The following is a 27,926-nucleotide window of genomic DNA, read 5'->3' as shown; positions in this document are numbered from 1 at the left end:
TACCAGGCACGTTCTCAGTTGGTTATTTATGCGTCATATAACGTACACTTATTCAGCCTGTTGTTCACTATTCTTTATTTTAAATTGCCTTTCAAATTTCTATTCTTGGTGTTGGGTTTTATCAAATAAATTTCCCCATAAAATGCGACTTATACTCCAGTGCGACTTATATATGTTTTTTTCCTTCTTTATGATGCATTTTCGGCCGGTGCGACTTATACTCCGGAGCGACTTATACTCCGAAAAATGCGGTAAATCAATTCATGGTACAAATATATACTATCAGCATAATACAGTCATCACACAAGTTAATCATCAGAGTATATACATTGAATTATTTACATTATTTACAATCCGGGGGGTGGGATATGGAGGGGGTGCGTTAGGTTTGGTTGATATCAGCACTTCAGTCATCAACAATTGCATCATCTGAGAAATGGACATTGAAACAGACTTCGTAGGATATGTACAGCGAGCAGTGAACATCGTGAGTTCAGAAAGCATTAGAACAAGTATATACAGAAGTTTATTGACGTCTTAAAGAATTTAATCCATCTAATGCTTTAAAAAGGCAAATGGATGGCACAAAAAGCCGAAAGGCTTGTTTCCATTGTGGTTCCATTAAATATTCATCACATTTGTAACATTCAATAATAAAAGATATATAACCTGTAACCAGAGATGTCCGATAATATCGGCAGTCCGATATTCAAGGAAGTGCATCGGTTTCAAAATTATCGGTATCGGTTTCGCAAAGTAAAATTTATGACTTTTTAAAACGCCGCTGTGTACACGGAAGTAGGGAGAAGTACAGATCTCCAATAAACCTTCAAGGCACTGCCTTTGCGTGTCGGCCAAATCACACAATACCTACGGCTTTTCACACACACAAGTGAATGCAAGCCATACTTGGTCAACAGCCATACAGGTCACATTGAGGGTGGCCGTATAAACAACTTAAACACTGTTACAAATGTGCGCCACACTGTGAACCCACACCAAACAAGAATGACAAACACATTTTGGGAGAACATCCGCACCGTAACACAACATAAACACAACAGAACAAATACCCAGAATCCCTTGCAGCACTAACTCTTTCGGGACGCTACAATATACACCCCCGCAACCCCCCCCCTCCCACCTCAACCCCGCCCACCTCAACCTCCTCATCAACTTGAGTTGATTTATTTTGGAAAACCTTGTTACATTGTTTAATGCATCCAGCGGGGCATCACAACAAAATTAGGCATAATAATGTGTTAATTCCACGACTGTATATATCGGTATCAGTTGATATCGGAATCGGTAATTAAGAGTTGGACAATATCGGAATATTGAATATCGGCCATAAAGCCATTATCGGACATCTCTACCTGTAACATGTATATAGAAAATTACGTAACAATTTTTTATAAATTATGTACATATACACAGTATACATGTCAGGTGATTTGAAAAAATATATATACAAAAAATGGGTGGGGGGGTATATACACTATGTACATGACTATGCACATGTTGACTCCAAGAGTGTACAAAACAGAATGATAAAATATATATACACTATAACCACATATAAACTTGTTTGGTGCTTCGAAAAGTTGCTGGGGATCAATTTTGGTTCAGGCTTGATTGTTTTACATATCAGAGCTAATTTTGTTATTGTCTTTAAATCCAATCTAACTGATTTTTAAATACAGAGAAAAGCCATAGAATATTTGTATGATGTGCACATGCGAAGTCAATCTGTCAAATTATACCCTGCAGATCTTTGATGTGAGGATAACTCAAACGATATTACACAAGCTAGACATTAAAACACATTCGAGTGTGCATTCCTGTATTATTCCATTTAATTTTTTCATTATTTTATGTATTATGTTTTATTATTTTTAATATTATATTCATCCATCCATTTTCTACCGCTTGTCCCTTCCGGGGTCGCGGGGGGTCGCTGGAGCCTATCTCAGCTACAATCGGGCGGAAGGCGGGGTACACCCTGGACAAGTCGCCACCTCATCGCAGGGCCAACACAGATAGACAGACAACATTCACACTCACATTCACACACTAGGGCCAATTTAGTGTTGCCAATCAACCTATGCCCAGGTGCATGTCTTATCAATGCATGTCAATATCATATTGATTATTTTATTTGGCAATGAACTGTTCTGTTGTTGCATCATGCTTAATAGTGTGCTTTTTTTTGATTGTACTATTTGCATTTTAACCATGGGAAGCAATTTGCGAGCTCGCTCTGTGAGAAGTCCTATATAAATAAAATTTACTTACTGTATTTTTCGGAGTATAAGTCGCACCGGAGTATAAGTCGCACCTGTCGAAAATGCATAATAAAGAAGGAAAAAAACATATATAAGTCGCACTGCAGCCTGGCCAAACTATGAAAAAAAACTGCGACTTATAGTCCGAAAAATACGGTACTTAAAGTTAAAAATGTTAGGCATATTGCACATATATTTATTTGTATCAATATATTAACTAGACATAAAGGAAATATTGCTTTCAAGAATCTAAATAATGATATAATTTTAGTCATTTGTTTAAAAAAAAAAAAAAGGACTACTGAGTGAATTTATTTATTTATTTATTAATAGTCACCCATGGGAGACGGTGACCAAGGCTGCTATGCAGAAGTACCCCAATCCCATGAATACCAGCGTGATCGGGGTGGATGTTTTGGACCGCTGCGTCGACCCGCATGGGCGCCTCCACAGCAAAAGGCTTCTCAGCACAGAGTGGGGTCTTCCATCTATCGTCAAATCTGTAAGTAAATCTACTATGACCTGCTTCAGTCATGTGATATTTATTAAAAGAAGCGCCTTGTGAAACGAGTGGCTCGTCAACAATCGTTACCTTGTGTTGCCACACACAGGTTGAATGACCGTAGCTCACAATGCTATTTCTGTCTCTGTTCCCTGGCTGGGACATAGTAGCCATTTTTGTCACGGCTAAGCTACAACCCATGACGCCATGTGATGTAACTTTCCGACAGGTCACGAGAACGAAAGGGCCTTCAAATTTTGTTTCGCAAATCTTGTGACCTCTGAAAAGACGACCAGCTGGAGAGTGCCAATGCTGTGTCTGAACACGTTATCCAATCAGCCGCTGTCCTTAAGCGCTGACCTCTGTGTGGACGCACAAGGATGTGCTTTTCGTCTCTGACGGCATCTATAAATAGCCGTCTTCTTAATTCCTGTCTCAGTCAGTAGCAGGGTATCCCCTTAATTAAATAAATAATTAAAATATTAATTTATTGACTTATCATTCATTACATTATTCTTTAATTAAATTTGAACATATAACATAGAAGAGTTGTATTGAACTGATTTCATGACCATTTTTTTTTTTTCAACCAATCAGATTATTGATCCGCCCCATGGCCACAATCACCTGAGAGTAGAGATGTCCGATAATGGCTTTTTTGCAGATATCCGATATTCCAACTCTTAATTACCGATTCCGATATCAACCGATACCGATATATACAGTCATGGAATTAACACATTAATATGCCTAACTTTGTTGTGATGCCCCGCTGGATGCATTAAACAATGTAACAAGGTTTTCCAAAATAAATTAACTCAAGTTATGGAAAAAAAATGCCAACATGGCACTGCCATATTTATTATTGAAGTCACAAAGTGCTTTATTTTTTTAACATGCCTCAAAACAGCAGCTTGGAATTTGGGACATGCTCTCCCTGAGAGAGCATGAGGAGGTTGAGGTGGGCGGGGTTGAGGTGGGGGCTAGGGGGTAGCGGGGGGTGTATATTGTAGCGTCCCGGAAGAGTTAGTGCTGCAAGGGGTTCTGGGTATTTGTTCTGTTGTGTTTGTGTTGTGTTACGGTGCGGATGTTCTCCCGAAATGTGTTTGTCATTCTTGTTTGGTGTGGGTTCACAGTGTGGCGCATATTTGTAACAGTGTTAAAGTTGTTTATACGGCCACCCTCAGTGTGACCTGTATGGCTGTTGACCAAGTATGGCTTGCATTCACTTGTGTGTGTGAAAAGCCGTAGGTATTGTGTGATTGGGCCGGCACGCAAAGGCAGTGCCTTTAAGGTTTATTGGCGCTCTGTACTTCTCCCTACGTCCGTGTACACAGCGGCGTTTTAAAAAGTCATACATTTTACTTATTGAAACCGATACCGATATTTTCCGATATCACATTTTATTATCGGACATCTCTACCTGAGAGAATAATATAAAAGAAAACATACATGTTGAATTTCAGTGTGCTGCAGTATCACAAAATGACATGTTTTATGGTAATGAAACGTTGTGTTTGTGGACAGCTCATTGGCAACACGCGGTCATGCACGTACATTGAGGAGCACTCGGTGGTCGATCCCCAACAGAAGAGTTTTGAGCTCCAGTCTTCAAACGTGAGTATTTATGCGTTTTGATACAAAGATGCTCAGTTTTGAATGATTGTGTCAAAAGAAACTTTTTTACATTTTTGTAGTAGTGGTAGTAGTTTAAAGCTGGGCTACCCAAGTTATATTCTTTAATTTAAAAAAAATCATATTAGTTTTATACAGAGTATCGTAACAGTAATAATTTCTGAAAAAAATCGTACGTCTGAGAGCTGTCTGTGCCTTACAATTAAGTATTTTAGTAAATAAAACCTCGGAAGACAAAATAATTTGTTTTCGTGGCGGTCAACCCTTCCAGATACAACCACAGGATTAAGAGAAGGGGCCTCCTCCTTTGCTGGCATGATATACCGTATTTTCCGGACCATAGGATAATAAGGCGCACTGCCAATGAATGGTTTATTTTTTATCTTTTTTTATATATAAGGCGCAAAGAATTATAGGGCGCATTAAAGGGCTCATATTATTATTAATATTTTCTAAATGAAAACACTTCCTTGTGGTCTACATAACATGTAATGGTGGTTCTTTGGTCAAAACGTTGCATAGATGATTTTTTACAGATCATCTTCAAGCCGCTTTCTGACAGTCGCTTCAGGATGCGCTGTTTTGTGGGCGGTTTTATATACGTTGCTCACCTTCGGCAGCGTCTTCTCCCCGTCATCTTTGTTGTAGCGGTGTAGCGTACAAGGACGGGAGTGGAAGAAGTGTCAAAAGATGGAGCTAACTGTTTTAATGACATTCAGACTTTACTTCAATCAATAACAGAGCAGCATCTCCTCATCCGGAAACAACAACACCGGAAATGTGTCCCGCGAAAAACCGTCCGACCGGAACTTTAATAACTAAAGTTCCTTGGGTGAATAATGTAAACTCACTACACCGGTATGTTTTAGCGTTTTCATGGTGAGTTTACTGACAGATATAAGTGAGAACTTTACACTACTTCTTATTAGAAATGACAACAGCGGAGGATGAATGCCACATAACAAGATAGAGAAAAATAAGAAGCTTATCGACTTTGGTGTCGGTACGGACTACAAAAGCGAACTCGCGCAATTTTTCAGGATTTATGCCGATCCTAAATACTGTTCAGCAGGCACCGAAAGGCTAGAAAAGTTGCTTTTGCATAATATTGTGAAACAAAACGGCAGATAATATGTCTTACCTTATACACACACCATAATAATAGTATGTTGAAGCACATCAAACGGTGCGGCCTACACTTATCTCTTATGTTTGACTGCAATCTACTGGTCACACTTATCGTTTCACCATATACCAAATAAAATTGCTTTGCGGTAGGTAAGCTCAACCAAACGTATTACTTACAAATGAAAGGATTTTAAGTGCACTTTTATAGTCCGAAAAACATGGGTATTTACATTTCTCTTTACAACATGTCCAAAAAGGAGAAGGAAAAAGCCAGGCTTATTTATTAATAGGGGGGGGGTTACCCACATATGCGGTCCTCTCCAAGGTTTCTCATAGTCATTCACATCGACGTCCCACTGGGGTGAGTTTTTCCTTGCCCTTATGTGGGCTCTGTACCGAGGATGTTGTTGTGGCTTGTGCAGCCCTTTGAGACACTTGTGATTTAGGGCTATATAAATAAACATTGATTTATTGATTGATACCCCTTTTCCAATTCACATCATACCTGCTTTCTATTATGAATATAATCAAGCAGCTCTATGTTATTAGTCCGGGAATGCAGACTTGCTTGTCGCACAGACCGAGTGTCGGCCTTGCGGTTTTGAGTGTGGTCGGACCACTTTTCATGCTCTTCTTTTTACTGCAGATCACTTTCACCAACATGGTGTCAGTGGACGAGAAGTTGACCTACAAACCTCACCCAGACGACGCTGACAAGTACGTTTGAGCGAGTGGATGAATGAAAAGGCCCAAAGCTGTTGTGGTGATTTCTAAAGCAAATGTTTGACTTTGCTAGAACAATCCTGACACAAGAAGCCATCATCTCTGTAAAGGGTGTGAGTCTCAGCAGCTACCTGGAGGGCATTTTAGCAAGCTCCATCTCCACCAACGCAGGAAAGGTAAGGAGCGCTACACAGTCACACTGCATACTGTTTGGAACACGCAACTTCAACGCCTTGCATCAGGGTTTTAGTGTGAGAAGAGAGTTGTCAAACTACAAGAATTATAAATATACACACTACTGGCCAAAAGTTTGGACACACCTCCTCATTCAATGCGTTTTCTTTATTTTCATGACTATTTACATTGTAGATTGTCACTGAAGGCATCAAAACTATGAATGAACACATGTGGAGTTATGTACATAACAGAAAAAGGAGAAATAACTACAAAAAAAAAGTTTTATATTCTTGTTTCTTCAAAGTAGCCACCCTTTGCTCTGATTACTGCTTTGCACACTCTTGGCATTCTCTCGATGAGCTTCAAGCACACCTGTGAAGTGAAAACCATTTCAGGTGACTACCTCTTGAAGGTCATTGAGAGAATGCCAAGAGTGTGCAAAGCAATAATCAGAGCAAAGGGTGGCTATTTTGAAGAAACTAGAATATAAAACATGTTTTCAGTTACTTCACCTTTTTTTGTTAAGTACATAACTCCACATGTGTTCATTCATAGTTTGTATGCCTTCAGTGACAATCTACAATGTAAATAGTCATGAAAATAAAGAAAACGCATTGAATGAGAAGGTGTGTCCAAACTTTTGGTCTATACTGTGTTTATTATTGTATTACTTGAGACTTTTATTCTGAAAAAAAGATCTTAATATTCTTGTAAATTTAGACACCACGTCCCACTCCCCCCCAAAAAAAGATTACAACACTATTATCTTCATTCTTGCAAGATTATGGCTTTTTTTCCTTGAAAAAATATTTGACTTTACCCTCTTGAGATTTTTAATTTTGCAGAAAATCTGTCTTGCTCTTCTTTTCTTTTTTCTTTATTTAAAATTTATTGAAGAAAATATAATTTAAATCTTGTAATTTGACAAAAAAAATCCCGAAAATGCAACTAAATTCTCGTGTCGTTGAAACTATTAAAAAAAAGAAAAACAAAATACTTTTCTCTTCTAAGAGTTTCTTTTTTGCTGAACAATATGGCTTTATTCTTCTTTTTTTTTCTAAAACCAAAATAAAACTTTTTCACGAAAAAAAATTACTTTATTTTTGTAAAATCACACATTTTGTTCAGGAAAATATTTCTTAGACTTAGACAAACTTTAATGATCCACTAGGGATAAGGATGGAAAGGATTGTGCACACAAGGGCACAAAAAGAGGGCGAAAACAAAAGGTATAAAGTAGACTAAAATGTACCATAGTAGCAATATGAAATATAACATATATGTAATATTTACATATTATATATACAGTATATAACATATACTGCTATATTGTTGTATTATATATACAATATATAACAAATCCCAATTACCATGTACAATATTACGGTATATGTAACAGCTGCAGCAAAAAAAAGGGCAGCATAAAATAAAGAGTAGATCCAGCAGAAAATATACATTATAAACAAAAAAGAGGTAATGTATATTTTTTGCTGGATCTTGTCATATTTTCAATTTTTTTAAGAAAATGTGTCTTAATTCTTGTGGATTACTCCCTTCTTCCCCACAACGAGTTTGACTTTTTTTCTTGTAAAATTAAACCCTTTTTTCTAAAACCCCCCCAAAAACTTTCTCTTGAAAAAATGCAACCTAATTCTTATAAAATAAGACCCAAAAAATCCCCAGCAATGTGACTTTATTCTTGTAAGATTACAACTTTTTTTAAATACATTTTAACATGTTTTTCTTGTAATACTTAAGAAAATATGTCCTAAATTTTGTGGGTTATTTTCTCGGAAAAAGTTTACCTAATTCTTGCAATATCACGATTTTTCTTGAAAACCCCAGAATACCTTTAAAAAAAAAAAACAATTATTTTAAATTTATACTTTTTCTGAAAAATGTTATTTAATTTTACTAGAATTACAACTTTTTATTTTTTTTTATTTATTTTTTTAGTATGGTTTTATTTTCAGAAAAATGCTACTTAATTCTTGTAAGATTACATTTTTTTTTTTTTTTAAAGACAATTTAATTTCTCTAGGATTACATCTTTGTAAAATTTTAAATATGGCTTTATTTTCTGAAAAATGCGACTTAATTCCTGTAAGATTACATCTTTTTATTTTTTTTTATAAATATGGCTTTATTTTCTAAAAAATGCGATTTAATTCCTTTAAGATTACAGGTTTGTTTTTTTTTGTTTTTTTTTTAATATAGTTTTATTATCTGAAATGCAATTTAATTTCTATAGGATTACATCTCTTTTTTAAATATGGCTTTATTTTCTGAAAAATGCAACTTAATTTCTCTAGAATTACATCTTTTTTTTTTCTTTTTTTTTAAATTTGGCTTTATTTTCTCAAAAATGCAATTTAATTCTTGTAAGATTACAGCTTTTTTTTTTTTTTTTTTTAATATGGCTTTATTTTCTGAAAAATGCGACTTAATTCCTGTAAAATTACATTTTTTTTTTAAATTTTTTAAATCAGTTTTTTTTCCCTGAAAAATGCAATTTAATTTTTCTAGGATTACATCTTTTTTATTTTATTTTTTATGGCTTTATTTTCTGAAAAATGTGATATAATTCCTGTAAGATTACATCTTGTTTTTTTATTTTTTTAATATGGTTTTATTTTCTGAAATGCAATTTAAATTATATAGGATTACATCTTTTTTTTTTTTTTTAATATGGTTTTATTTTCTGAAAAATGCAACTTAATTTATCTAGGATTACATCTTTTTTTTTTTTTTTAAATATGGCTTTATTTTCTGAAAAATGCTATTTAATTCCTGTAAGATTCCATCTTTTTTTTTATATCGTTTTATTTTCTGAAAAAATGCGACTTAATTCCTGTAAGATTGCATCTTTTTATTATTTTTTAAATATGACTATTTTCTGAAAAATGCAACCTAATTTCTGTAGATTACATCTTTTTTTTTTTTTTTTTTAAATATGGCTTTATTTTTGGAAAAATGCGACTTAATTCCTGGAAGATTAAAAACATTTTTTTATTTTTTTTATAAATATGGCTTTATTTTTGTAATATTTTCACCTATTTTAAAAAAAAATGTTTTTGTTAACTTTGTGGATTAGAATGTTATTGACACTAGAATAATATTGCCTTTCATAACAGACCAAGATTATGCACCTGGTAACGCTCTTTCTAAATGTGTCTTTTTAGGGCCGTGAAGCCATGGAGTGGGTGATCAGGCGACTTAACACCGAAATCGAAGAGCTGGCGGCGACGGCGCGTGGGACGATACGCAGCACCCCCATGGCGGCCGCCGCCATTTCTGACCAATGACACATGCTGTCTCCTATTTGTCCGCCAAAGACGCTGATCTGGTGCTCTCAGGAGGCAGGGACACGTAGCAGAGCTATCTGTGGACAAACCCAAGAAAAGGGTGCCAAGGTCTCACCACAGCCAGCAACAGGACTTCATTTGACGGATGGACCACATTGTCTTGGTCACTGCCATATATGGGCATGCTTCCAAATATGACATTCATCAATAGAAGTTGTTCCTAACATGGAAGTGATTTCCTAAAAGAATGGTTCATCACAGCATATTTTACTTTAGGGGTTTTTCTATTATTTTTTCTGGTGTTGGAATCACATTTTCCACACTTTTTTGAGACCTCATTTTGAACATTCTGTACAGGGCATCAGTAGATAAGCTTGAAGTATAATTTATTGTAGCTGTTATAGAATAAATAGTGGTATGAAGGGATCATTATGTTGATGACGTGTTTAGAAGGTAAAATGGTTACATAGCAAAATGTACAGTAATGTAGGGGTTGCTGCAGTCTTCTCTTTTATTTGCACTTCCAAACAGCGCAGTTATGCACATTCAGAAGGAGCCGATGGAATGTGGAGATTTTCATACTGTGATAGGGGACTACTTTATTTTTTTTGGTGTATTTCTTTGAATGTAAACAAGGATATTTATTCCAAACACATACTGGAAATTGTAACTTGCAAGGTTTCTGCAAAAAAAATAAATGGTCACAATAACTCCAGAATGTGAAAATGTAATAAATTCAGATGACTTTTGTTTGTAGAACTTCTTTGTCAGATCTTTGTTTTTACTGAGTAGTTGAATATATTTTTATTAGCAGGATTATTTCAGCTGGCAAATGTACTTTACCTACGACGTGACTTACGACAACAAAAATAATGCAAATATTAGAATTCTGCCAAAAGTATTACTTACAGCTGTTCTCGTGTTGTTAAAGTTTTAAAAACATGACTTTATTTATGGAAGATTTTTTTTATTTTAATGAAGACTTCTTTTTTTCTTGAAAACAATTCCACTTCACCCTATGTTCAGACTTTTTATTTTTATTTTAGAAGAACATAGCTTAATTAGCTATTTGTCTTGAAAAATGTAAATATATTGTTGTAAAGCTAAGACTTATTTCCCCCCAGAACACTCTTACAATATTTCAAAACTATTTCTGGAGAATCCAAATTATTCTCCCAAAATTCCTGCCCAAAAAAGGGCTTTATTCTCGTAAAATTTTAACTTTAAAAAAAATTACCTTACTCCTAAAATTCCAACTTTTTTTTGCAAGAAAATATGACCTTTTTTTGAAAATGTTTTGTTTCAAAAATACTTACTTGTCGTTGTACTTGTGTAAAATTACAAAAAAAAAAAGTGATTTAATACTAGTGAAAAGGGGGCACACTTTTAAAAAGTACCAAAGTCTCAGCACAACCAGCAACAGTACAGTCAGAAGGACCACACAGCGATATAATGTCACGCCCCCGACAGCAGATGGCAGTAATGTGCTTCTATGCTCTTTTGAAAGTCCACAATAAACAAAATATAGCAGACGGGGAAGCAAGCAGAATGTTGCAATCAAGGATACTGGGAGGATTAAAGGATTGCGCTGAAAAGAAACAAAAACATGTCATATTACCGCCACAACTGCGTTGGTTGTAATTTAGAGCACTGTGCAAGTAAGAATTGTACTTTTTGTTCATAGTTCTTGTACATTTTAACGAAATAACGTCGAGAGTAGGCTTCAATACATCGACGATTTGGAGCAGCCCGCAAAATTCCAACTTTCTATTTGTACTCTAACGCACCACAACGTGAGGCGGTAAGTAAAAGTAGGGCAAACATGGCTTCTTCTCAATTTGGTGTTATTTTGTGTTTCTGTTCAGCTTCTTAGCCATACATACATGTCACGTAAGCCCCCCACGTTGAATAGAAAACAACCAGTATGACGTATGTGTAAATATGTTTGTCGTTTGCTCAAATAAGCCAAACGGCTCGTCCGTTACAAATCACGGGGACAGTACAGCGCGAATGACAAACTGAGAAATCCTGCCAAAATAAAAGACATATTCCAAGATAAAATGTTACGCTAAAAAAACAAATACATATTTCCGAGGTGGAAAAAAAACACCTCAAACCTTAAATTACATTTTGCAATACAATCTTTAAATGTTGATAATCATGTATAAAAACTAATAATAATTATATATATAATTTCACAGTAGTAAGGTACAGTTATGTGTTCAAGACAAACATTATAGGATGAGAAAACATTTAGAAATATTTTTGTAAAATGTTGCCTTTTTTCCTTAATTATAATTATGTATAAAAACTAATAATAAATATATAATATAATATATAATTTCACAGTAGTAGTGGTACAGTTATGTGTTCAATACAAACATTATAGGATGAGAAAACATTTAGAAATATTTTTGTAAAATGTTGCCTTTATTCCTTAATTATAATTCAATCAATCAATGTTTATTTATATAGCCCTAAATCACAAGTGTCTCAAAGGGCTGCACAAGCCCCAACGACATCCTCGGTACAGAGCCCACATAAGGGCAAGGAAAAACTCACCCCAGTGGGACGTCGATGTGAATGACTATGAGAAACCTTGGAGAGGACCGCATATGTGGGTAACCCCCCCCCCCCTCTACGGGAGACCGAATGCAATGGATGTCGAGTGGGTCTGACATAATATTGTGAGAGTACAGTCCATAGTGGATCCAACATAATAGTAAGAGTCCAGTCCATAGTGGGGTCAGCAGGAAACCATCCCGAGCGGAGACGGGTCAGCAGCGCAGAGATGTTCCCAACCGATACACAGGCGAGCGGTCCACCCCGGGTCCCGACTCTGGACAGCCAGCACTTCATCCATGGCCACCGGACCTGTGTAACTCCCCCTCCACAAGGGATAGGGGGAGCAGAGGAGAAAGGAAAAGAATCGGCAGATCAACTGGTCGAAAAAGGGGGTCTATTTAAAGGCTAGAGTATACAAATGAGTTTTAAGATGGGACTTAAATGCATCTCTAACTGTTACCGGGAGGGCATTCCATAGTACTGGAGCCCGAATAGAAAACGCTCTATAACAAGATGTAACGAACGCAATTATGTATAAAAACTAATAATTATTATATAATATGATATAATATATAATTTCACAGCAGTAGTGGTACAGTTATGTGTTCAAGACAAACATTATAGGATGAGAAAACATTTAGAAATATTTTTGTAAAATGTTGCCTTTTTTCCTTAATTATAATTTTGTATAAAAACTAATAATACTTATATACAGTCGTGCTCATAAGTTTACATACCCTAGGAGAATTTATGATTTTTTGGCCATTCTTCAGAGAATATGAATGAAAACACAAAAACCTTTCTTCCACTCATGCTTAAAGGGGAACATTATCACCAGACCTATGTAAGCGTCAATATATACCTTGATGTTGCAGAAAAAAGACCATATATTTTTTTAACCGATTTCCGAACTCTAAATGGGTGAATTTTGGCGAATTTTGGCCTTTCTAGTATTCGCTCTGGGAGCAATCCGCCATTTTCTCAAACACCGAGTCAAATCAGCTCTGTTATTTTCCGTTTTTTCGACTGTTTTCCGTACCTTGGAGACATCATGCCTCGTCGGTGTGTTGTCGGAGGGTGTAACAACACGAACAGGGACGGATTCAAGTTGCACCAGTGGCCCAAAGATGCGAAGTGGCAAGAAATTGGACGTTTGTTCCGCACACTTTACCGACGAAAGCTATGCTACGACAGAGATGGCAAGAATGTGTGGATATCCTGCGACACTCAAAGCAGATGCATTTCCAACGATAAAGTCAAAGAAATCTGCCGCCAGACCCCCATTGAATCTGCCGGAGTGTGTGAGCAATTCAGGGACAAAGGACCTCGGTAGCACGGCAAGCAATGGCGGCAGTTTGTTCCCGCAGACGAGCGAGCTAAACCCCCTGGATGTCTTGGCTCACACCGTCCCTTATGCCACCGAAGATGATCAAGAGAAGAATATCGACCCTAGCTTCCCTGGCCTGCTGACATGAGGGTATGTCTACAGAATATATTAATTGATGAAAATTGGGCTGTCTGCACTCTCAAAGTGCATGTTGTTGCCAAATGTATTTCATATGCTGTAAACCTAGTTCATAGTTGTTAGTTTCCTTTAATGCCAAACAAACACATACCAATCGTTGGTTAGAAGGCGATCGACGAATTCGTCCTCGCTTTCTCCCGTGTCGCTGGCTGTCGTGTCGTTTTCGTCGATTTCACTTGCATACGGTTCAAACCGATATGGCTCAATAGCTTCAGTTTCTTCTTCAATTTCGTTTTTGCTACCTGCCTCCACACTACAACCATCCGTTTCAATACATTCGTAATCTGTTGAATCGCTTAAGCCGCTGAAATCCGAGTCTGAATCCGAGCTAATGTCGCTATAGCTTGCTGTTCTATGCGCCATGTTTGTTTGTGTTGGCATCACTATGTGACGTCACAGGAAAATGGACGGTGGATTTTAACGATGGTTAAAATCAGGCACTTTGAAGCTTTTTTTAGGGATATTGCGTGATGGGTAAAATTTTGAAAAAAACTTGGAAAAATAAAATAAGCCACTGGGAACTGATTTTTAATGGTTTTAACCCTTCTGAAATTGTGATAATGTTCCCCTTTAATGGTTGTGTGAAGCTATTTATTGGCAAACAACTGTGTTTACGTTTTTTAAAATCAAAATGACAAAAGAAAGTACCCAAATGACCCTGATCAAAAGTTTACATACCCCAGTGACTTTGATCTGATAACATGCACAAAAGTTGACACAAACAGGTTTGAATGGCTAATCAAGGTTCCAATCCTCACCTGTGACATGTTTGTTTGTAATGAATGTGTGTGTATAAAAGGTCAGTGAGTTTCTGGGCTTCTGACAGACCATTGCATCTTTCATCCAGTGCTGCACAGATGTTTCTGGATTCTGAGTCATGGGGAAGGCAAAATAATTGTCAAAGGATCTGCGAGAAAAGGTAATTGAACTGCATAAAACAGGAAAGGGGTATAAAAAGATATCCAAGGAATTGAGAATGCCAATCAGCAGTGTTCAAACGCTGATTAAAGAAGTGGAAAATGAGGGATTCAGGTAGACCAGCAAAGATTTCAGCCACAACTGCCAGGAAAATTGTTCGAGATGCAAAGAAAAATCCACAAATAACTTCAGCTGAAATACAGGACTCTGAAAAATTGTGGTGTGGCTGTTTCAAGATGCACAATATGAAAAATGGGCTGCATGGTCGAGTCGCCAGAAGAAAGCCATCACTCCAAATTACTTTGTTCCAGAAGTTTTGAGGCTTGTCTCTGTGCTGTTTGGCGTAATGTAAGCGGGATCGTTTCTGACATTTGTGCAGAAATGGCTTTCTTCTGGCGACTCGACCATGCAGCCCATTTTTCTTCAAGTGCCTCCTTATTGTGCATCTTGAAACAGCCACACTATAGTAGTACCGGCATACCGTACAACCCTACGAGGAACAATAAAACACTGAATATTGAGAATATATGAACGTTGCTCTTCTACTGCAGACCACCTCTTTGATCGACATATTTTATCATTGAACACGAGCAACAATGATGCAACAAACACGGCGAAAAAAATGCAAAGGGTAAAATTATTCAATATAGTATCACTTTTCTGCATAACTTTGTTGTAGAAATCTGCCTCTGTCTGACACTCCAGTCTCAGGCTTGTTGCTGTGTAAAGAAACCCTGCCCACTCTGCTTCCTGCCTGGTCTGCATGGAGCTTCTGTGACGACTTCCTATTGTTACCGTAGTAACCCGTGTGTCACTCAAACATGCAGAATCTAACCATTGAAATAATTTATATAGTTTGGAAACATCAAGCGGGCCTCATTGCAATCTTTATTAAAGTTAAAGTTAAAGTACCAATGATTGTCACACACATACTAGGTGTGGTGAAATTTGTTGTATTATGCCCATCAAAAACATACATAATTATATACCGAATTTTAAGCACATTTTTTAAAACACACTCATTTTGCTCACAAACTTCTTTTCAATGAAACTGTCATCATAATTTGATGTAAAAATAAAAAAATCTATTCACAAATTCAGTGTACAAACAAAAAAAAGAATTTTTCATAAAGACACAAATTAACCTCCATACTTTGTCATTATGGGGTGTTGTGGATAGAATTTTGAGGATAAAAATGAATGTATTCCATTTTGGAATAATAACAAAATGTGGAAAATGTGAAGCGCTGTGAATACTTTCCGGATGCACTACTTGAGAAGCACTGAAGTGGATTTAGGCAAATTGCCTCTTTTTGCTAAGCCACACATTATGTCATCATTAAAGTTTTACTTTCACATCCTGCTTGAGTCTCATCACAGACAAACCGACAACTTTGTGTCTTCTTTTTGTGTCGTGCAGCAGCGATACAATGGGACGAATGAAAGGAAGGGGAAGGTCAGTGCGACGCTGGCGATGTGGTAAGTCCAAGTCAATCATTACACACAAAGTACACAACTTTTTTGTCTTTGGCAGACTTTGGAAAGGCTGCTAAGGTGGCACAAAGAGCAGGCGGCCATTGTTTTTGAATCCTAATTGCATCTTTCACAGGTAGGACGCTTCAGAAAGACTATTTTTTTAGTTATTTCATTTTGACAATGTTCTTATTTAGGCTTGTAGGGGGTTTTGTATGATTGTTTTCTGCAGAGTTGTAAATGTGCAACACTTTTGAGTTCACCTTATCAGTGTCATTGACAATTAACATTAGTACAAAAACTGCAGCAAAAACTGTTATTTCCTTCCCAGGCAATTCCATTAAGGCAACAATGGCACGTCTTCTTTCTCTGTTCCGGCCCCAACCATTTGTGACTCTGCTTGGGAACAGGAACATGTCACTGGACTATGGAGCACGGCAGGTGTTCGTCGCGGCGGTGGAGTCTGTGCAGCCGGACGTTGTGGTCCGTCAGGGCTTGCAGCGTAAAAACGACTCGGTCTTCGTCGGAGGACACGAATTCCCCCTCCAAAACAACGTGCACATGGTGGGCTTTGGCAAAGCCGTGCTGGGCATGGCCGCCGAGGTGGAGAGGATTGTGGAAGATCACCTTGTGGGCGGAGTCATCAGCGTGCCACACGGCATTCAGCAGACCTTGAGGCAACACGGTAAAAAGTAAGCAAAAACTTCAGAAAACAAATTACAACAAAATACCAGTCATCGTTTTATGAGAATAAAATTCCAATATTTCGGGGGGGAAAAAAAGAGTCATTGTGAGAGAATAAAGTCAAACATTTGCAAGAAAAAAAGTAATTCAACCAGAATACATTTCTAACATAACAAAGATGTCGTAATATTACACGAATAAAGTGAAAAAATTATGGAAAAATGTTACTTAAAATAAGTTTAAATTTGCTGCTAATATAGGTCGTTTTGAAGAAAATCACGTTAGGATATTATCAGGAGAAAAATAAATTTTTACAGAAGCAAAGCTGTAATATTTACAAAAAAGTCTTTAATAAAGTTTTGAAAAATGAAGTTGCAAGATCATGAGGAAACATAGTCATATTTGTATGAGAATAAAATCCAATTAAAAGACAGAAATCTGGATTATTACAAGAATAAAGTTGGAATATTATCAGAATGTCATAATTCAACTGTTAGTCCCTAACATCGTAAGGAAAAAAGGGCACTACCGTATTTTTCGGACTATAAGTCGCAGTTTTGTTCATAGTTTGGCCGGGGGTGCGACTTATACTCAGTCATTGTAAGAGAATAATGTCAAACATTTGCAAGAAAAAAAGTCATTCAACAAGGATACATTTATAACATAACAAAGAAGTCATAATATTACAAGAATAAAGTTGAAAAATTATGGAAAAATGTACTCAAAATTTTGCTATAAAGAAGTTTCCATTTGCTGGTAATCGTTTGAAAAAAAAAAATCACGTTAGGATATTAGAAGGAACATTTTTTTTTACAGAAGCAAAGCTGTAATATTTACAAAAAAGTCTTCAATAAAGTTTTTAAAAATGAAGTTGCAAGATCATGAGTAAAAATATTACAATTTTTATGAGAATTAAGTCCAATTAAAAGACAGAAATGTGGATTATTACAAGAATAAAGTTGGAATATTATCAGAATGGCATAATTCAACTGTAAATCCCTAACATCGTAAGGAAAAAAGGGCACTATTTAAGGAAAAATAAATTATATTACAAGAAATAAATCTTGATTTTCACAGGAATAAAGTTGGAATATTACAAGCAAATTGTGGAAAGAAAGGTGTAAATTAACGAGAAGAAAGTCGATTACAATAGAAAGTCTTAGCTTTAGCAGAATAAAATCATAAGATTATGAAGAAAAAACTCCTAAAATCCTGCAACGTAAATCGTAAGATAATAAGGGAAAAAGTTGTAAAATTATGAGGAAAAAGGTCGTTAGATCACGAAAATAAAGTTGTAAGATTATGAGTAAAAAATGTGTAAAATCACGGAAATTAAAGTTGTAATACCACTAGGATAAAGTCCTAAGATTAGGACGAAAATGTCATAACTTCACAAAAATAAAGTCGATAATTTTATGACAAGACAAAATTGTCACATTTATGAGAAAGTCATAAGATTATGAAAAAATATAGTCCAATTTTTATGATGAAAAGGTTTCAATTCTACAAATATAACCTGATGTTATTAGACGCTGTTTTGAAAGAATAACGTTGGGGTATTATGAGGAAAAGGTATCTTTTTTTTAATGAGTAAAGACGTAATATAATACAATAAAGTTGGAATTTCAGAAGAACAAACTTGTAAGAAAAGTTGCTATTTTTTTTAGAATATTATTAAGTCAATTATACAAGGAAATTACTTTTACAAGAAGAAAATGGAAATATTACAATAAAAACTCATAATTTCAGAAGAATACAATCGTAGGATTATGAGGGGGAAAATTATTAAAAAAAAAAAAGTTACAACTACACGCAATAAAAGTCATCAGATTATGAAAAATTAAATCATAACATTGAGGGAAAATGTTGGAATTTTACAAATATCTAGTCATTAAATTATAATGAAAAAAACGTAATCTTACTAAACAAAAATAAAATTGTATGGTTATACAAAAAAAGTGAGTTTTATTTATATTAATTGAATTATTTTTAAAAGCAGTACTTTTAGAAGAATATAGTTTGCGGTCGTTTTTTTTTTTGTATTAGAATAAATTATATAATTTAAAGAAATGGCTGTGTTGTTTGAAGGGTAACAGATATTTTTAAAGAATACAAGTGTGAAGGCTTGACAGGAGTGTAGAGGCAGTAAAGAGTCTTGTTGTCCTGGCAGTCACCTGCTGGTAACAGGAAGTAGTCGCATCAGAGTCATGGAGGGCGCTCGACACAACCTGCCTGACTCTGACTCCATGAAGGCGTCCGAGTGCATCACCAAGTTGGCGAGTGAACTCACAGACAAAGACCTGCTGCTCGTTCTTATCTCAGGTACACGTCTTTAATTTCTGAGGTGTACACAACATATGTACTCACAATGGATGAAACTGCCCAGGTGGAGGTTCTGCACTGTTACCTGCACCCATCCCTCCAATAACGCTGCAGGAGAAGTTGGACGTCACTCGCAAACTGGCGGCCGCCGGCGCCACCATTCAAGAGCTGAACACGGTGCGACGCGCATTTTCCACCTTAAAAGGCGGAGGACTTGCACGGTGTGCTCATCCTGCTCAGGTACATTTTATACTCCTTACCATGTACTTTTGTACATCTGTTAACATATTACTGTACTTGAAAACCTACGGTATGTCCAATCAAAAGCATGTATCACAAAATTTAATTTTTTTTCTTTGTTTAGAAATTGATTTTAGTTGTTTTGCAATTTCCATCTTTTTATGAAAATATTTTTTATTTATTTGGGATTTTATTCAAGATTAATTTAGAGATTTAAGATATTTTTTATTTAAGTTTTTTTTTATTGGATACACAAATTTTGGGAATTTTTTAATGGAGAAAACTATTTTGTGTGGGGATAAAACACTGCTTTTAATCTTAGTCTGCTTTTCTTTCGTATAATTACATATACGGTTGTGATTTTAATTTTTGTTAATACAGGATCTTTTTATATAAAGGAAGGGAAAAAAAAGGAAAAAAAACCTGCTCAGTGGCCTAGTGGTTAGAATGTCCGCCCTGAGATCGGTATGTCATGAGTTCAAACGCTGGCCGAGTCATACCAAAGACTATAAAAATGGGACCCGTTACCTCCCTGCTTGGCACTCAGCATCAAGGGTTGGAATTGGGGGTTAAATCACCAAAATGATTCCCGGGCGCGGCCACCGCTGCTGCTCACTGCTCCCCTCACCGCCCAGGGGGTGATCAAGGGTGATGGGTCAAGGCAAATGCAGAGAATATTTTCGCCACACCTAGTGTGTGTGTGACAATCATGGGTACTTTAACTTTAACTTTTAAAAGGAAAACAAATATTTCCAAACTATTTTAGATACATCATTTATATATATATATAGATTTTTTTTTTTCATTTTGGGTAAAAAGAACAACTCACCAAAAATGGAAATATGTACTTACTAAAAATAATTTAATTTTTTTTAATGCATAACAGAAAATCTCAAAAATGGAGATATATACTTTTACTTTAAAGAAAAAAAAAAAACTCAAAATTTGATTTTTGTAATTATTTTGGATAAAAAAAAAATCTGAGACTGAAAATTATGCAAAACCAATTTTTCTTACTGTACCAATTTGTGTATTGGGGATCCCCATAAATCTCGAAAATGTGAAGTGAAACCATGGAGGCTTAGCGAAGAGATTTTTAAAGCAATCTTGCCTTCTTCCAAACTTGCTCCTCATAAGCTGTTTGGAACTTGTAAAATGTGCGTGGAAACACGTAAATCTGCGCTTTTAAACAGTAATTTTCACATCAAAATATAACTTCCCCGTTTTTTAAATGTATTATCAATAAATATACGATCTAAACAAAATTTGTTGAACACTCGTCTTGCTGTTCTTCTTGCCTAAACGCCTCACTGAGTTGCAGGACGGGGAAACAATCAGGAGCACCGAAACAAGCTCGTTAGTTAGCATAGTTAGCATCAACTTGCTCGCTTACTTGTTGTCACTTGCGTTCGCTTCTCCGAGCCACAACGTTGAAATCTGTCCACTTTGCTGCTAATCATATTTAGATTATTACAATTAGTTCCAAACCAGTTGTAGTCCTAGGGCAGGGGTGTCAAACTCATTTTAGCTCAGAGGCCGCATGGAGAAAAATCTGTGCACACGCAGGCCGGACTATTAAAATCATGGCATTAAAACTACAAAATAAAGACAACTTCAGATTGTTTTCTTTGTCTTATTTTGGCCAAAAATAGAACAAACACATTCTAAAAATATTACAATAAAAATATAGAAAAAAATACCGGCAACGGTAAAGTTTAAATCCATGAAGGAAAGAAGAAAGTGAATGAATGTTTATAACTGAATACATTTACATATGCATAAAATTATTTTTTTTTAATTTGTTTTTTTAAAGAATTAAGTAACGTTTATGACAACCTTTTTCCAAAAACAAACACAACACAACACAAACAAAACACAATATAGAATGTGAGGTATAACAGGATAATCCATACATTTATCATTTGTTTTCAAAAAGCTTATAAAAAAGTGGGACCCCAAAAATGTACTGTGGGACCCCATTTTTATGACTAGGTGGCGTCCCTGGGACCCCATTTTGAAAATTCCTAGCACCAACACTGATGGAGTATTGGTGTGTGCAAAACAGCAGCAGGCGGGCCGGTTCTAATACTAATCAAATATCATCCCGGGAGGATTAGACAGAGGTGGGTAGAGTAGCCAGAAATTGTACTCAAGTAAGAGTACTGTTACTTTAGAGATTTATTACTCAAGTAAAAGTAAGGAGTAGTCACCCAAATATTTACTTGAGTAAAAGTAAAAAGTATGTTGTGAAAAAACTACTCAAGTACTGAGTAACTGATGAGTAACATACACACTCATATATATATATATATATATATATACATACATACATACATACATATACATTGATATATACAGTATATAATTTATATGTATTTATTTAGCTGTTTTTGTTAACATGTTAAAGGGGTTTTAATGAATATACATGCATGTTTAACATATAGATTCCTTTCTTTCATGAAGACAAGAATATAAGTTGGTGTATTACCTGATTCTGATGACTTGCGTTGATTGTAATCAGACAGTTGTGATGATAATGTCCACGTTTTCAAATGGAGGAGAAGAAAAGTTCCTCCTTTCTGTCTAATACCACATGAAAGTGGTGGGTTTTTGGCATCTTGTTTGTCCAGCTTCCATATTCGTTTTTATACACTTTACAAGAAATATATTGGCGTCAAACTCCGTAGCTTGCTAGCTTGTTTGCGCTGGCTTTCGGAGACTCTTGTTTTGAAAGCGCAGGCGCGATGGAGCGGCACTTTTATTGTGAAGACAGGAACGTCCTCATGTGCGGTCAGTCTTTAGGCTTTTGACGGGATGTACGGTTAAAATAAAAAAGTATCTTTTTTCCTTCACACTTTTGATTGATTGATTGGAACTTTTATTATTAGATTGCACAGTACAGTACACATTCTGTACAATAGACCACTAAATGGTAACACCCCAATAAGTTTTTCAACTTGTTTAAGTCAGGTCATGTGACCACCTGGCTCTGTTTGATTGGTCCAACGTCACCAGTGACTGCATCTGATTGGTGGAACGAAGTGAAACGTCACCAGTAAGGCAGGCACTTTGAAGGTCTGTCTGACAGACCAAAACAAACAAAGCGTGCATTAACAGATCGATAAAAATTAGTAGCGAGTAGCGAGCTGAATGTAGATAAAAGTAGCGGAGTAAAAGTAGCGTTCCTTCTCTATAAATATACTTAAGTAAAAGTAAAAGTATGTTGCATTAAAACTACTCTTAGAAGTACAATTTATCCCAAAAGTTACTCAAGTAGATGTAACGGCGTAAATGTAGCGCGTTACTACCCACCTCTGGGATTAGATAATTCATTCACGGGCTGGATGTGGCCCGCGGGCCTTGACTTTGACACCTAGGTCCTAGGGTATTTATTAGTAGACAGCTAAAAGGCATATTTTTAACATGAAGGATGTAAACAGAGGTCACAACACTGGAAGTATATTACCAGAGGGGGTGTGCCAAATGGGAACCGTTTTCTGAGTTATTTGCGTGCATGTTATAGAATTTTACATAACATTTTCAATGATGATAATATTAGTAAGTTATCTACTAAAAAAAATGATGTGGTACATTACATAGGGACATGTAAGTGTCAAAAATGATGTGGTATATTACATAGGGATATGTAAGTGTCAAAAATGATGTGGTATATTACATAGGGATATGTAAGTGTCAAAAATGATGTGGTACATTACATAGGGACATGTAAGTGTCAAAAAGAGGTTGGTAGATGAGAATAAATCTAAAGGTAAAATATAGTGTAGAAATGCACCCAATTGCAGGAAATGCAGTCTTGATTTCCTCAATTTTATTTTGGGGTTTGCGTGGCAACACTTTTGAGTTTGAGTTTGAGTTTATTTGGAACATGCATGCATCCAACATGATACATCACAATTTCCAGTTTCTCTATTCAACATGTTCAAAAAGGAGTAGGAAGAAGCAGAGCTTATTTAATCCTACCCCTTTTCCTTTACATAGCAGTTGCAAAAACTTCTGTTCACTTCCTGTTTTCAATTTATTCACAATATACTCCACAACTAATAACATTAAAAATAAATATATAAATAAATAATAATTAATGAAGTAAGTTATATTTCATATGGTGAGATAAATAAGATTATATAGAAAATTAATGGATTGATGAAATAAATTCAGAATGTTTATCATGGTTCTTCTGCTTTGTACTTTGTAAACACTTTAAGTTTGAAGAGTTTTTTGAAGTGGATTAAAATAGTACATTGTTTGATTTCTTTGCTTAATCCATTCCATAATTTAATTCCACATACTGATATACTGAAGGTCTTAAGTGTTGTACGTGCGTACAAATGTTTTAAATAAATATGCTCTCTAAGATTATATTATATTATAATTTAAGCTGATAGAAATGTTTTTAACAATTTTCCTCTTTTTTTCTTCAAAGGGTGCTCACATTCCTGAATATGAGACTTTAGTGACGTATTTGGCCTTAGCTGCGTCCACAGATACACTATATTGCCAAAAGTATTTGGGCACCTGCCTTTACTCACATATGAACTTGAAGTGCCATCCCATGGAATTGTCCAAAAAGTTTTGGTATCCTGGAGCATTCAAAGTTCCTTTCACTGGAACTAAGGGGCCAAGCCCAACTCCTGAAAAAACAACCCCACACCATAATTCCTCCTCCACCAAATTTCACACTCGGCACAATGCATTCCGAAATGTGGCGTTCTCCTGGCAACCTCCAAACCCAGACTGGTCCATCAGATTGCCAGATAGAAAAGTGTGATTCATCACTCCAGAGAATGCGTCTCCACTGCTCTAGAGTCCAGTGGCGACGTACTTTACACCACTGCACCCCACGCTTTGCATTGGACTTGGTGATGTATGGCTTAGATGCAGTTGCTCGGCCATGGAAACGCATTCCATGAAGCTCTCTGCGTACTGGACGTGGGTTTAATTGGAAGGTCACATGAAGTTTGGAGCTCTGTAGCAACTGACTGTGCAGAAAGTCTTTGCGCAATTCGCTTCAGCATCCGCTGACCCCTCTCTGTCAGTTTACGTGGCCTACCACTTGGTGGCTGACTTGCTGTTGTTCCCAAACTCTTCCATTTTCTTATAATAAAGTTGACTTTAGAATATTTAGGAGCGAGGGAATTTCACGACTGGATTTGTTGCACAGGTGGCATCTTATGACAGTTCCACGCTGGAAATAACTGAGAGCGGCCCATTCTTTCACAAATGTTTGTAGAAACAGTCTCCATGCCTAAGTGCTTGATTTATTACACAGGGCCAAGTGATTAGGACACCTGATTCTCATCATTTGGATGGGTGGCCAAATACGTTTGGCAATATAGTGTATCTCCATAAATGGTAGACGTTTACCTAAAGAGTGTTTTAATGAAATGCTCTTTTCATAGGTGCTCGGGTTGATACTGTCTGACGTGATAGGCGACCCACTGGACCTGATAGCTAGCGGCCCCACTGTGGGGGGTCAGGTGTGTCGCGAGGATGTGCTGGCTGTTCTTGAGCGCTACAAGCTGCTGGACTCCGCACCCGCCTCGGTGAAGGACGTGCTGGGGAGACTGCCTCCGCGACAGGAAGTTAAAGGGGAGGAGGCGGGGCATGTCCTCAATGCTGTGATCGGCTCCAATAGCGTCGCCCTCCAGCGTGCGGCCCATTGTGCGCAGGAATTGGGTTTTAATCCGGTGGTGCTTTCGCCGGGTGTGTGTGGCGATGTGCGGTCGGTGTGCCATCTGTACGGCCTCTTGGCTCGCTTCGCCTGCCCTCACCAGGAACCTTCGTCTGAGATCCTAGCCAATTTGCTGAAGCTAGGACCCGAGGTGGGCGTGGACAGCGGGGACCTGCGCCGTACCATGGAGAGCTTGGAGCGGCTCCGTTCACAGGCGGGGGGCGCCACATGCGTGTTGGCGGGGGGCGAGCCCACCGTGCAGCTGTCGGGTAAAGGCCGTGGAGGTCGGAACCAGGAGCTGGCAATGAGAGTGGGGCTGGAGCTGAGAGGTTTTCAGGGTCCCGTCTTCCTGAGCGGCGGAACCGACGGTCAGGATGGACCCACTGAGGCGGCGGGGGCCGTTACTGATGGAGGGTTGCATGAAGAGGCCGAGAGACAAGGCCTGGACATCTCCAACTTCCTCAACAACAACGATTCCTTCACTTTTTTTAAACGCCTCTCTGGGGGGCACAACTTACTGCGACCGGGGCTAACCTGCACCAACGTCATGGACGTGCACGTCCTGATTATTCCACACTGACATTCATTTAACTGCACAAAAACGTCTGTTGAACTATGTAACTTATCATTCAGTACTGAAACAAAACACTTTTAAATTCAAGTGAAAATGAGATATGCTTTTTCACTTTCATATTTTTGGCAGTGATTGTGGAGTCCATCCATCCTTTCGGGGTCGTAGAAGCATACTTGCCAACCTTGAGACCTCCGAATTCAGGAGATTGAGGGGGGGGTTTTGAGGTGGGCGGGGCGGGGGGCTGGGTTAAGGGGGGAGGAGTATATTTATAGCTATATATATATATATATATTTATATTAGAGATGTCCGATAATATCGGCAGGGCGATAAATGCTTTAAAATGTAATATCGGAAATTATTGGTATAGTTTTTTTTATTATCGGTATCGTTTTTTTTTTTGTTTTATTTTTTATTTTTATTAAATCAACATAAACACAAGATACACTTACAATTAGTGCACCAACCCAAAAAACCTCCCTCCCCCATTTACACTCATTTGTTTCTTTCTGTTATTAATATTCTGGTTCCTACATTATATATCAATATATATCAATACAGTCTGCAAGGGATACAGTCCGTAAGCACACATGATTGTGCGTGCTGCTGGTCCACTATTAGGACTAACCTTTAACAGTTAATTTTACTAATTTTTCATTAATTACTAGTTTCTATGTAACTGTTTTTATATTGTTTTACTTTCTGTTTTATTCAAGAAAATGTTTTTAATTTATTTATCTTATTAATTTTTTTTTAAAAGGACCTTATCTTCACCATACCTGGTTATCCAAATTAGGCACACTAATGTGTTAATTCCACGACTGTATCGGTAATTAAGAGTTGGACAATATCGGAATATCAGAAAAAAAGCCATTATCGGACATCTCTAATGTATATATATATATATATATATATATATATATATATAAATAAAATAAATCCTTGAATTTCAGTGTTCATTTATTTACACATATACGTAACACTCCTCTACTCATTGTTGTATTTGAAAGTGCAATGCTTTGCAGCCAGTAGCACAGCCTTTGAAGGAGCATAGGTATGGGCAGCATCTGTGAAATTTAATTTGCAGGATAGGAGTGTGTTTAGGGTTGAATTGTCCATCCTCGTTCTATTCTCTGTCACTCGTCGTCGCCATGACTGTCTCTTCTTCGTCTCCTTGTTGTGTGTGCAGTTGTGCACTCTCCAAAGGCCGTAGATGTTATGACGTGACTGGTCCGGCACGCTGTTTATATGGAGAAAAAGCGGACGTGACGACAGGCTGTCCTCACTCAGGTCCGCACGGACCTGGAGGGGGCGTGCCTTAAGTCCGGCTGGAAATCGGGAGAAATTCGGAAGAATGGTTGTCCCGGGAGATTTTCGGGAGAGGCACTGAAATTCGGGAGTCTCACGGAAAATTCGGGAGGGTTGGCAAGTATGCGTGGAAGGCAGCTGCACTCGGGCAGAAGGCGGGGTAAACCCAGGACAAGTGGCCACCTCATCACAGATAGACAAGGGCCAATTTAGTGTTGCCAATGATTGTGAAGTCACGACTAATTTATTTTAATATTCTAAAATGTCTTTACACTATTTTATAGAGTAGACACTCTGTTTCTTGAAGGACGAACATGTATTATGGCTCCTGTTCAGTTAGCAGCAACTATGCAGATGTGAGCGTATTTTAAAGGTGTAGACCAAAGGTGCCCATTACATCGATGGCGAGCTACCGGTCGATCGCGGAGGGCGTGTCAGTCGATTGCCAGCCAGTCATTAAAAAAATACACCTAAAAATTAGTGATCATCAATCTTCATCAAGACGTCACTTTCGTCACTTTATTGACATTCACGGCACCCGAGGGTCTTCTGAGATGACGCTGGCTGCTGCGAGATCATTATTAAGAAAAATGACCGACAGGAAGGCGAGAAACACTTTTTATTTCAACACTCTCCGTCAAAACTCTAAAGACCGACTACACAGTTCCTGTCTTCACAATAAAAGCGCTGCTTCATCCTGCTTGCGCTAACAAAAAATAAGAGTCTCAGAGAGCTAGCAAGCTACAGAGTTTGCCGCCAATGTATTTCTTGTAAAGTGCATAAAAAGGAGTATGGAAGCTGGACAAATAAGATGCCAAAAACCAACCACTTTCATGTGGAATTGGACAGAAAGGAATACTTTTTTTCTCCTCCAT

General features: G+C 37.1%; 2 protein-coding genes across 7 annotated transcripts in view; both read left to right on the top strand.

The window, feature by feature from the left end:
- Nucleotides 1–10,465, top strand: part of LOC133576326 (PRELI domain containing protein 3B-like) — an 11,709-nt gene extending 1,244 nt beyond the window's left edge. Inside the window, exons 2-6 of the mRNA XM_061929478.2 lie at nucleotides 2,619–2,787; nucleotides 4,315–4,404; nucleotides 6,197–6,267; nucleotides 6,347–6,449; nucleotides 9,633–10,465. Of these exons, the coding sequence (XP_061785462.1) occupies nucleotides 2,619–2,787; nucleotides 4,315–4,404; nucleotides 6,197–6,267; nucleotides 6,347–6,449; nucleotides 9,633–9,755 (556 nt within the window). The 3' untranslated portion in view covers nucleotides 9,756–10,465. The remainder of the gene's footprint in view (nucleotides 1–2,618; nucleotides 2,788–4,314; nucleotides 4,405–6,196; nucleotides 6,268–6,346; nucleotides 6,450–9,632) is intronic.
- Nucleotides 10,466–11,299: 834 nt separating this feature from the next.
- On the top strand, nucleotides 11,300–25,977 carry glyctk (glycerate kinase). Of its 6 annotated transcripts, none has more exons than XM_061939361.2 (8): nucleotides 11,300–11,556; nucleotides 14,693–14,764; nucleotides 16,184–16,219; nucleotides 16,298–16,372; nucleotides 16,647–16,928; nucleotides 19,091–19,242; nucleotides 19,307–19,482; nucleotides 24,900–25,977. In XM_061939361.2, exons 5-8 carry the CDS (start codon nucleotides 16,651–16,653, stop codon nucleotides 25,749–25,751), a joined length of 1,458 nt encoding a protein of 485 aa, XP_061795345.1. In that variant the 5' UTR covers nucleotides 11,300–11,556; nucleotides 14,693–14,764; nucleotides 16,184–16,219; nucleotides 16,298–16,372; nucleotides 16,647–16,650; the 3' UTR covers nucleotides 25,752–25,977. The 6 variants fall into 6 exon arrangements, with proteins under 6 accessions (XP_061795345.1, XP_061795329.1, XP_061795338.1 ...); XM_061939345.2 differs by having other exon boundaries at nucleotides 16,568–16,928; XM_061939354.2 differs by lacking the exon at nucleotides 11,300–11,556 and adding an exon at nucleotides 11,604–11,645 and having other exon boundaries at nucleotides 16,568–16,928.
- The last annotated feature ends 1,949 nt before the right edge of the window (nucleotides 25,978–27,926 follow it).

The sequence above is a fragment of the Nerophis lumbriciformis genome, linkage group LG03 (assembly GCF_033978685.3).
Source record: "Nerophis lumbriciformis linkage group LG03, RoL_Nlum_v2.1, whole genome shotgun sequence".
Taxonomy (NCBI): domain Eukaryota; kingdom Metazoa; phylum Chordata; class Actinopteri; order Syngnathiformes; family Syngnathidae; genus Nerophis; species Nerophis lumbriciformis.
This window is presented reverse-complemented; position numbering and strand designations above follow the sequence as displayed.

Excerpts from the sequence above, each read along its gene's own strand:
- glyctk (XM_061939337.2), top strand. The coding sequence starts at position 16,477 with ATGTGCAACACTTTTGAGTTCACCTTATCAGTGTCATTGACAATTAAC. Across the intron at positions 16,929-19,090 it reads TTGAGGCAACACGGTAAAAA|TCACCTGCTGGTAACAGGAA; the intron begins GTAAGCAAAAAC and ends TTGTCCTGGCAG. Across the intron at positions 19,483-24,899 it reads GGTGTGCTCATCCTGCTCAG|GTGCTCGGGTTGATACTGTC; the intron begins GTACATTTTATA and ends CTCTTTTCATAG.